Genomic DNA, 10,000 nt, shown 5'->3' on the forward strand with positions numbered 1-10,000 from the left:
CACTATGACATTAATTTGTATGCACAAACCCGGAAGCGAGTTAGCATTTTAGCAGTTCCAGTTCCCTCGTCCCAAAGTCAATTGGGTTTTTTTTAAATGGGATTTTTGGTTTAAAAATCGATTAAAAAAGGTTTGTGGCTACCACAAAATCAAAATACTTTCACCTTTTACTCTACGACATAAAACACATCAGTTACATCCCACTCTTTATTTTTTTTAAATCAGTTGCGCTTCTTTAAAAAGACGGTTGCTATCAAATTGCCTAATGAAACTACAGGGGTTGGGTTAGGGTTAAGTGTTATTTCAAACCCAGAGTATTTTAATTCATTTTCAGCATTAATGAAACCTAAAATATTATGTTTCTGATGAAAGTCAGATTATTTAGTCCATGAGCAAATTCAAAATGACTTAGACAAAATGACTCAAAACAAGAGTAATCATCTGAATTACTTCTTAAAGTTCCACTTTAGTCATTTAACACAGAAAACTTTCGATGATCATTCACTGCATCATTCGAAAAACATCAAGGACTTTTTGAAGGGATTAGGGTGTAGGGATGTTCATTTTATTTGGAGTCTGCAAGAGACATTTTTCACTTTATTATTTACAGAAATGGACTTTCAACGGAGACACAAATAACTCTGGTTTCCTCAAAAATACACACTTGTGTTCCACAGACCGACGGAAGTCTTGTGGGTTAAAAACTTGAGGTCAATGATGACAAAATGATCCCTTCGATTCAGTAAACAAGTGCTGTCATAGCAATGAAGTAAGCCACAAATATATATCATTATCTGCTTATTATGAACATGAATGTTTCTCTCAAGCTCGCTTTTATACACTCATCTAACGTCAGGGTTTTACCAAGTCAAATGTAAGACTTTCTGAATTAAATTGCAGACCTATATGGGACTAAAGGCTAAGGAGTTTTTTTCTGAATGTGAAATCTAATGTGAATCACTGTTACTTGCCCTGCCAAAGGAATTCTAATAATTATTTCTTAGCCACCCTATTTTAAATGTGTCAAAACAAGCAAACTTTAATGTATACATACACTTTTTCTCAACATTACTTATTACAATAAAAAAGGACAAGTTTTAAAACTAAATAAATGTATGGACCCCAGGTCAGTGTCCAAACCAGGTATCTGTAAACACAACTGTTAACCAGCATTGGTCATTGTTCATTCATTCATTTTCTTGTCGGCTTAGTCCCTTTATTAATCCGCGGTCGCCACAGCAGAATGAACCGCCAACTTATCCAGCAAGTTTTTACGCAGCGGATGCCCTTCCAGCCGCAACCCATCTCTGGGAAACATCCACACACACACACTCATACACTACGGACAATTTAGCCTACCAAATTCACCTGTACCGCATGTCTTTGGACTGTGGGGGAAACCGGAGCACCCGGGAAAACCAACGCGAAAGCAGGGAGAACATGCAAACTCTACACAGAAACGCCAACTGAGCTGAGGTTGCATTGGTCATTGTTTGAAAGATAATTAAACCAAATTGGTAAACAGAGTTAATGAATAGAAATTGTGTTTTAAGTTGTGTTTAAATGTGTTGTTGGGGATTGGCCCTACTGGGTAGCTTTAAAAACTTTAGACATTTTTTAAATAGTTAAAGATCAACAACACAATATGCAAGTGAAATGAAGGCCTTATTTATTTTTATTTAACCTGCTGTTGGGGATGTTTTCATCCACGCTAGAGGGAGTTTGAGTCTTAATTTGGCCACAACTGTTTCTGTGTTTCAGCAAGTGGAATGATTTTTGGTGACAAATCCTGTTTTGACACATATTATGGGAAAATGCTTTGGAATTTTGAAATTCAGAACAATTCAATTTGAAGTTCAATACACTCTGGGGATATGTACTACCCTTTTGTTCTGTTTGTGGCTGTTTTTGCCTAATTTACCTCTATTTTATTGACATTTTTCGAAGGCAAAGCCTTGACACCAAATAATCATGCATACTTGATTGTTGGTGGTTTTCCCTGTTGGGGAATTTGTGATTTTTACTGTGGATCATCAGTTACAGCACAAAAAAAATCTTAGCTTTTATATGAAGTACAGTGTGTGTTTGCACACTTATGATATTTTCAAGAAAACAGAACATAGTAATCATAGTAAGTATATTTACATACACACCCTATAATATGCTGTTTCACTCCAAAGAACACCATATAAAAGCCAGAAACCTTTTTGCACAGGCCTATTTAAAGGGTTAATGCTGCCAACTGATAATTAACATTAAAAATTACAAATTTTCCAACAATCAAAAATGCAGGAATATTTGGTGTCTTGTTTTAGTTTTGGTGTTTTCTTTGTCTTGTTATTAGACGTGATGGCTTTGCAATCAAAAAATGTGGTTATAATGGAAGTCAACAGAGCAAAAACAGCCACAAACATAATGAAAGGGTAGTTGATTTGAACAGTACACAAGAGTTAAGATGTTTTTAAGACCTTGCGGACACCATACCAGTGCCAAACTCTATACCAGGGGTCACCAACATGGTAGCACCAGGTAGCCCGCAAGGATCACATGTGTTGCCCGCAGGCCTGTTCTAAAAATAGCTCACCATAGCGCCACTTACCAGTAAGCTTCATCTAATATAGAAGTAATCATTTAAAAATGTAAATATTTGCAGAGACATATAAAAATAAAGTGTTGCACATTGATACATTAAATACAGGGTATTTCCTACCCTGTGAAATCATTGTTGATAACTTTTGTGAGAATCATTAACATGATCAGTGTCTTCACATGAATGAATATCATTCATTATTACTAAAAACAAAGTATTATTAAAAGTAAATTGAGCAAATTTGTTATTTGAGAAGTGTTTATCAAACTGGTAGCCCTCCGCATTAATTGGTACACAAGAAGTAGCTCTCAGTTTCATAAAGGTTGGTGACCCCTGCTATATACAAATCTTGTATATATATTAATACGGTTTATTTCTGTGACAACAGAGCTGAATGTTAAGCTTGATTACTCTAGTCTTCAGTGTTAAACGATCTTTCAGAAATCATCCACCAACTGCTAAAAAAAATATGCCCTTAATTTTTCTACTTTAGTTTTTGTCTTGTTTCTGGTGTCATGGCTCTGCAGTCAAAAAATGTATTTATAATGGAAGTCAATGGGGCAAAAACAGCCCCAAACATAATGAAAGAGTAGTCAATTTAAACAGTAGACATTTTTAAGATCCTGCGGACAACCTGCCAGTGCCAAACTCTTTGCTCACCTTTCGGGGGGAAGTATGACTTGCTCTCTGCTTTGTGAGGCCAATCCACAAACAGGTGTCCAAAGCGGCGAAAACTAGCAGTTATCTCATCTAGGAAAGATCATGTTGCAGGTTAGAGCACGGAGCTAGTGTGGAAACAGGTCCAAAGCCAACAACAAACCTAGAAAGCTGTTTTTGTTTTCATAAGCAGAGCAAATCAAAATAAAAAATTCACAGAGAAAGTACGTTAACCATAGGGCCTCAAACTCGATTCCTGGATGGCCACAGCTCTGCTCCAACCCTAATCAAACACAGCTGATCCAAATAATCAAGGTTTTCAAAACAACTAGAGACAATTAAGCAGGTGTGAGCTGAAGGTGGTTGGAGCTAAACTATGCAGACCTGCGGCCCTCCAGGAATTAAGTTTGAGACCACTGATGTTAACATTGTTTTTAAAAAGTCTGTTTATATTTTCCAAAACTGCCAACCACAGATTTAAGCGATCAATCTATAAACATGTATTATATTTTAAATGAGGAAAATAAACATGCGTAGATGTGACCAAAAAAGCATGCAAGTTGCAGTATACAACATACTTTGTAGAAACTCCCTGAATAAAATGTGACAGAGGTGAAACAGAAAAAGCCTACACACACAAAAAAAACGTAGAAATGGTTTCGCTGTTTTGGTGAAAATTGAATTTTTCTTCAAGGTTGGCACGTTTGACATTTGCATGGAATTACAAGACAGCAGAGTAGAGTTAGGCCTCTCACAATAGTCAATACGTTGTGCAATACTTGGAGATGACCTTAATATTTTTTGGCATTGCAATATACATTTACAAGAAACAATGTTAAATCCATTTTACAATGACATTTACATTATACCTCACGGGTGTCAACATTTATAATACTAGTTCATTAGGTCATTCACCTTATAGGACATTTGATAGTGTATATACACTTACTAGCCACTTTATTAGGTACACCTGTCGAACTACTTGTTACTAATAACTTCTAATCAGCCAATCACATGGCAGCAACTAAATGCATTTAGGCATGTAGACATGATCAAGACGATCTGCTGCAGTTCAAACCAAGAATCAGAATGAAAAAAGGTGATTTAAGTGACTTTAACCGGGGTATGGTTGTTGGTGCCAGACAGGCTGTTCTGAGTATTTCAGAAACTGCTGATTTACTCAGATTTTCACGCACAACCAGCTCCAGGGTTAGAGAGAATAGTCCCAAAAAGAGAAAATATCCAGTGAGCGGCAGCTTTTTGACCACAAATGGTGACAGAGTTCAGAGGAGAATGGCCAGACAGGTAGTAAAGGTCAAGCAAATGAACGTGCAACATGACAAACCTTGAGGGGGAAGAGCTACAGCAGCAGGAGACCACACCGGGTGCCACTCCTGTCTGCTAAGAACAGTAAACTGAGGCTACAATTCACACAGGCTCACCAAAACTGGACAACAGAAAATTAAAAAAACGTTGCCTAGTCTGATGAGTCTCAATTTCTGCTGTGACATTCAGATGGTAGGGTGAGAATTTGGCGTCAACAACATGAAAGCATGGACCCATCCTGCCTTGTATCAACAGTTCATGCTGGTGGTGGTGTAATGGTGTGGGGGATATTTTCTTGGCACACTTTGGGCCCATTAGTATCAATTGAGCATTGTGTCAACGCCACAGCCTACCTGAGTATTGTTGCTGGCAATGTCCATCCCTTTACGACCACAGTGTACCCATCTACTTCCAGCAAGATAATGTGCCATGTCAAAGCGTAAACCATCTCAGACTGGTTTCTTGAACATGACAATGAGTTCACTGTACTAAAATGGCCTCCACAGTCACCAGACCTCAATCCAATAGAGCACCTTTGGGATGTGGTGGAACGGGAGATTCGCATCAGGGATGTGCAGCCGACGATAGCGTGATGCTATCATGTCAATATGGACCAAAATTGGAATGAGGAATATTTCCAGTACCTTGTTGAATCTATGCCACAAAGGATTAAGGCAGTTCTGAAGGCAAAAGGGGCTCCAACCCGGTGCTAGTTAGGTGTACCTAATAAAGTGGCAAATCCCTAAATAATCAATGGCATAAAATGATTGAAAAATTACAAAAATATCTTTTATTGCAACCATTTCTGTAACAATATATCGCACAGCAACAATTCCTCATCGTGACATGCCTAGGTAGAAGTACTCTAAACGACCTTAATACCTTCATCGATGTCAGGAGGAAGGCCACCCACAAAGACTTTGCGAGAGTAGCGCTCCACCCGCTCTCCATTCTGGTGTGGGAAGCAGTGAGGGGAACTGAGGCCTGGCAGGCTCTGATCGGCCCGCTCTTCATCCGGGAAGCCATCTTCCATCGGGAACAGAGAAGAGTGTCCTGAAGTACAGGGAGAAGGTGGAAATTATGATCTGCGTCTCGTTGTTTATACTATATCCCTGCACCACAGAGTAAAATGAATTACACTGATGGATTATTCGGAGCCCAAGAAAGCACTAAGATTGCATCATCTCGGTTGTGCAATTATGATTGCTGGGGATTTCGGAATTATGGCTACTGTGGTCCTGTAAATCAAACAAATTATAGCCCACAGTTTTGGTCCCAAGACGAAGCAGGTTATTATCATATTCTACACAGAGAGTTGTGTTAAACGTCAGGCTGCACAATATATCGTTTCAGCATCGATATTGCAATGAGATTGTTCAAGAGAGTCATGCAATGTTGAATCATGTGTTTATCATTTGTGTTTTTGAGGCCTGTGATTGTATACGGATTTTAGATGCATTCAGGCATAAGAAACTACTTTTTTGGTCCTTTGAAATATGCCTTCTTTTATTAGACGTTTCATGTAATCTTCAACTGAATAACGAATGGGAAATGTAGTAGCCCCTCCCCCTTTAAAGAAATTAGCCAGCGGCACATTCGTGCATTAAATTCACTTTACAATAGAAGTGGATTCGCATCATGGGCAGGACTTCTGTCTGCCTGGTGACTCTAGTTTCAATGCTAAATGGTAGAGCTGCACAATTAATCGTTAAAAGATGGCGATTCGACCCCCTAGACGATCTTCACCCAGCATTTCTACGATTCTGCCAATCATATTTTCAAGTTCAGGAGAGGCTGCACGAGTCTGTTTATTGTTTCACATACGTTGCTCAGTGACACTGACACCTCCAAATGATGTTGAATGAGTCACATACAGTTTCTATAAGGTATAATTCACCTAACAATGTCGTTTTTGTCTTCATATAATGATGTTTTCGCGGCCGGGAAATCACACGTGACGTGAGCTTCTGGCCGTGAGCTGTTATCACAGAGAGGGCGCGCACGCGCTCTACTTAATGATAGACTCGCGTGCGTCTACTATAGTGTACAGAACCTGCATATGTTGCGAGTAACAGGTAATACAGTTGTAAATACTATTCTGGTTGTGGCACAGAGTGATCGTTTGGGAGCCGCGCGCAAAGTATGAACAAGCACTTAGCAGTCAAAATGAAACCAAAACTGTGCACTTTATTTAAATGATCATATCGCATTTTAGTGTTATGATTATGTCAAGCATTAGATGTTTTTTTTCTTTCATAGCGAACACACTGTTGTGCATGAAAATAAATGTTTACAATGTCAGTATAACTACTCTAGCCTATACATTGTTGTTGAATATAATCTGATAATGGCAAATGTCTGATTTTATCTGACAGATTGCAAGTATATATCTCCTCAAACATAATAATTTAACATCATAATTATTATAAGTAGAATAGAATTATTTATAAAAACCAGTAGGCCACATAATATTATTATTGATGTTGTGCCATATGTTTGTTTTTACCATACCTTTATTTTACATCTACGGAATCGTGAGAAAATCGTGATCTTTATTTTAAGCAAAAAAAATCGCGATTCTCATTTTAGCCAGAATCATGCAGCTCTACTAAATGGCTAACATGGTTTTTATTGAGAGATTAGCTGTGCTGTAATTTAGAAAAACTGAAAAGCAGCTTAGATTCGGCACCGTGATTCATTCGCGTCACCTCATACGCACAAATAGTGCCACAGGATGTCTATTCGTCTAAATCACTCGCCCTTGAAGCTTCATCCGCATCTGCTGTGAACACACCATTAGAGTTTTTGTCTTGTTTTCATTTCAAATATCAAAGCAATTTTAATAAATACGCATTTTTTAGACAAGTACAAATGTTTGTTTTGTTTTCAGAAATAGTCAAATGAATTAACATGCCATATAATCTGCCAGTGCAGTAGGTGAAATAATCCAAAATTTAATTTTGTTTACCACACTGCCAGATTATATATATATATATATATATATATATATATATATATATATATATATATATATATATATATATATTAGACTAGGTTATATGAGAGAAGAATATATTTAACGTAAGTGCTAATGTCCAGCGTGTGGATATGTAGCTCTGGCTTAAAGCTTCAGTGTTGACACCGGATGCAGCATTAGCACTCTGGCTAAAGCCACTCCAGCACATTTCTCCCTGACGTGACAGAACACAGACCTGAGCTGCTTTACACAACTTTATGCAAGGGAGTTAGTCACACAACTGTGGCCTGAATATGTGCTGCATATATGTGTGTGCGTGTGGTTGCACAGACCGCTGAAAAGGCCCAATCACATTTACTCTTCACCAAAAAAAAATAAATAAATAAATGAAATCTAAAATACAGCAAGAAAGAGGCACACAACTGATAGACGAATGAAAATGAAGGCTTCGCATGTGCATGCAAACAATTAACAATGCCCCAGAACATGTCATGCAGATGCTGGATCATTTCATCTCTAATCATTATCAAGATTTTTTGAATTATGATAATTTTTCTCATTTTTAATTTGTTAAAAGTTTTCTTTACCTCGTCGCCTCCCATAATTCCTTGCTGCATGTAAAATAAGATGTTCACAAGTGAAGTAACACATTTCCAATCAAAATGAACTAAACCATATAAATAAACAGAGCAACTGAGCTTTTTGTACAGAAAACTCACATTTTGGGGTATTTAAAAAGAATGCGTCACTTTGGATATTTTTTTCCTTAATTTGAATGAGCAATATCCCCCCCAAAAAAGGCGACGCAGTGGCGCAGTAGGTAGTGCTGTCGCCTCACAGCAAGAAGGTCGCTGGTTAAAGCCTCGGCTGGGTGAGTTGGCATTTCTGTGTGGAGTTTGAATGTTCTCCCTTCGCTCACGTGGGTTTCCTCCGGGTGCTCTGGTTTCCCCCACAGTCCAAAGACATGCGGTACATGTGAATTGGGTTGGCTAAATTGGCTGTAGTTTATGTGTGTGAATGAGTGTGTGTGGATGTTTCCCAAAGACGTGTTGCGGCTGGAAGGGCATCCGCTGCATAAAAACGTGCTGGATTAGTTGGCGGTTCATACTGCTGTGCCGACCCCAGACTAGGAAAGGGACTAAGCCGAAAAGAAAATGAATGAATATCCCCAAAATGTACAGTTTACACATCAGGTACATTGGTTGGTTGACTTGGAGCTTAAAGGCTGTTAGCAAGCCTCAAAGAAAGCAGTGTAACTAAACTTGTAGATTGATTTATTTGTTACTAAAATATATTCATCCAATCTTCCAAGACATGATGTATTTAAGCAACCCAAACAAACACATCTTAGTTTGAATTAATGTGTTATTCACTAAATGACTACACATCAGAAACATACAATTTGAATTTTTTTTTCTTTATTTTCCAGTTACAATTTTAAAACTGCATAACAGAATTATTCTTAATAGCAAGAATCATTTAACAGTACATTTAAATAACAAAAAAAAAAAAAAATTGTAGATTTACATCGCCACAATTGCCTTGTTTTGCCAAATGTTTACAAAAAAATGTAAATATAAATCTATATAAATTAAATATGACCTCTACATTTTGTATATATACAGTATTGAAGATTTTTGAAGATCCTCTGTGTACATAAGAAAAAATAAATAAATAAAATAAATGAATAATAAAATAAATAAATACAAATAGAGGGTTTCTTCAGGCTTCACAAAGTTAAATAAAAAAAAGACTTTATGACCATTATAAATGAAATTTTTGACTCATAAAGGGCCAAACGCTAAGGAATTTGTCAAATGGTCCAGATGGAAAAGATTTTTATTTGTCTATAAAAAATAAAAAAATTAAAAAAAACACACAATTTAATACATTTAAAAATAATTTAATATTTTCTTTTCGGCTCAGTCCCTTTATTTATCTAGGGTCGCCACAGCAGAATGAACTGCCAACTTATCCAGCATATGTTTTACTCTGCGGACGCCCTTCCAGCTGCAACTCATTACTGGGACACACCCATACCCATACTATGGCCAATTTCAGTTTACCCAATTAACCCATAGTGCATGTCTTTGGACTGTGGGGGAAACCAGAGCACCCGGAGGAAAACCCCACCAACATGGAGAGAACATGCTAACTCCACACAAAAATGCCAACTGACCCAGCCCAGGCTCAAACCAGCAACCTTCTTGCTGTGAGGCAAACGTGCTACCCTCTGCGCCACCGTGACGCCAATAATTTACTAATAAAAAAATTTTATATATGTTTTAAAAAATTCTTAGCAAAATAATTTAACTATTGTGTAAAAACAAGCAAACTCTACAACATAAATAAAAATGTTTTGAAAGTTTTAAAAGCTATAATAAACTAAACTAAATTTATGCATAACAATCTGTAAAGGTCGGTGTCCTCAGCAGTAAATACATGGAGCA

At 37.4% G+C, this 10,000-nt stretch overlaps 1 protein-coding gene across 3 annotated transcripts in view; it reads right to left on the reverse strand.

The window, feature by feature from the left end:
* Positions 1–10,000, reverse strand: part of cpeb4b (cytoplasmic polyadenylation element binding protein 4b) — a 61,091-nt gene that overhangs the window by 10,514 nt on the left and 40,577 nt on the right. For 2 of the 3 annotated variants that reach the window (XR_012396448.1, XM_009295677.5), the window contains exons 5-6: positions 5,456–5,626; positions 3,251–3,340 (exon numbers count right to left, since the gene is read on the reverse strand). Coding sequence is in view for 2 of the 3 variants with exons in the window: in XM_009295677.5 (XP_009293952.1) it covers positions 3,251–3,340; positions 5,456–5,626 (261 nt within the window). In the remaining variant the exon portion in view is untranslated. Of the gene's footprint in view, positions 1–3,250; positions 3,341–5,455; positions 5,627–8,137; positions 8,162–10,000 lie in introns of all 3 variants that reach the window. The other variant, NM_001351713.1, reaches the window with a different exon arrangement.

Source organism: Danio rerio, chromosome 21, assembly GCF_049306965.1.
Source record: "Danio rerio strain Tuebingen ecotype United States chromosome 21, GRCz12tu, whole genome shotgun sequence".
Classification (NCBI taxonomy): Eukaryota; Metazoa; Chordata; class Actinopteri; order Cypriniformes; family Danionidae; genus Danio; species Danio rerio.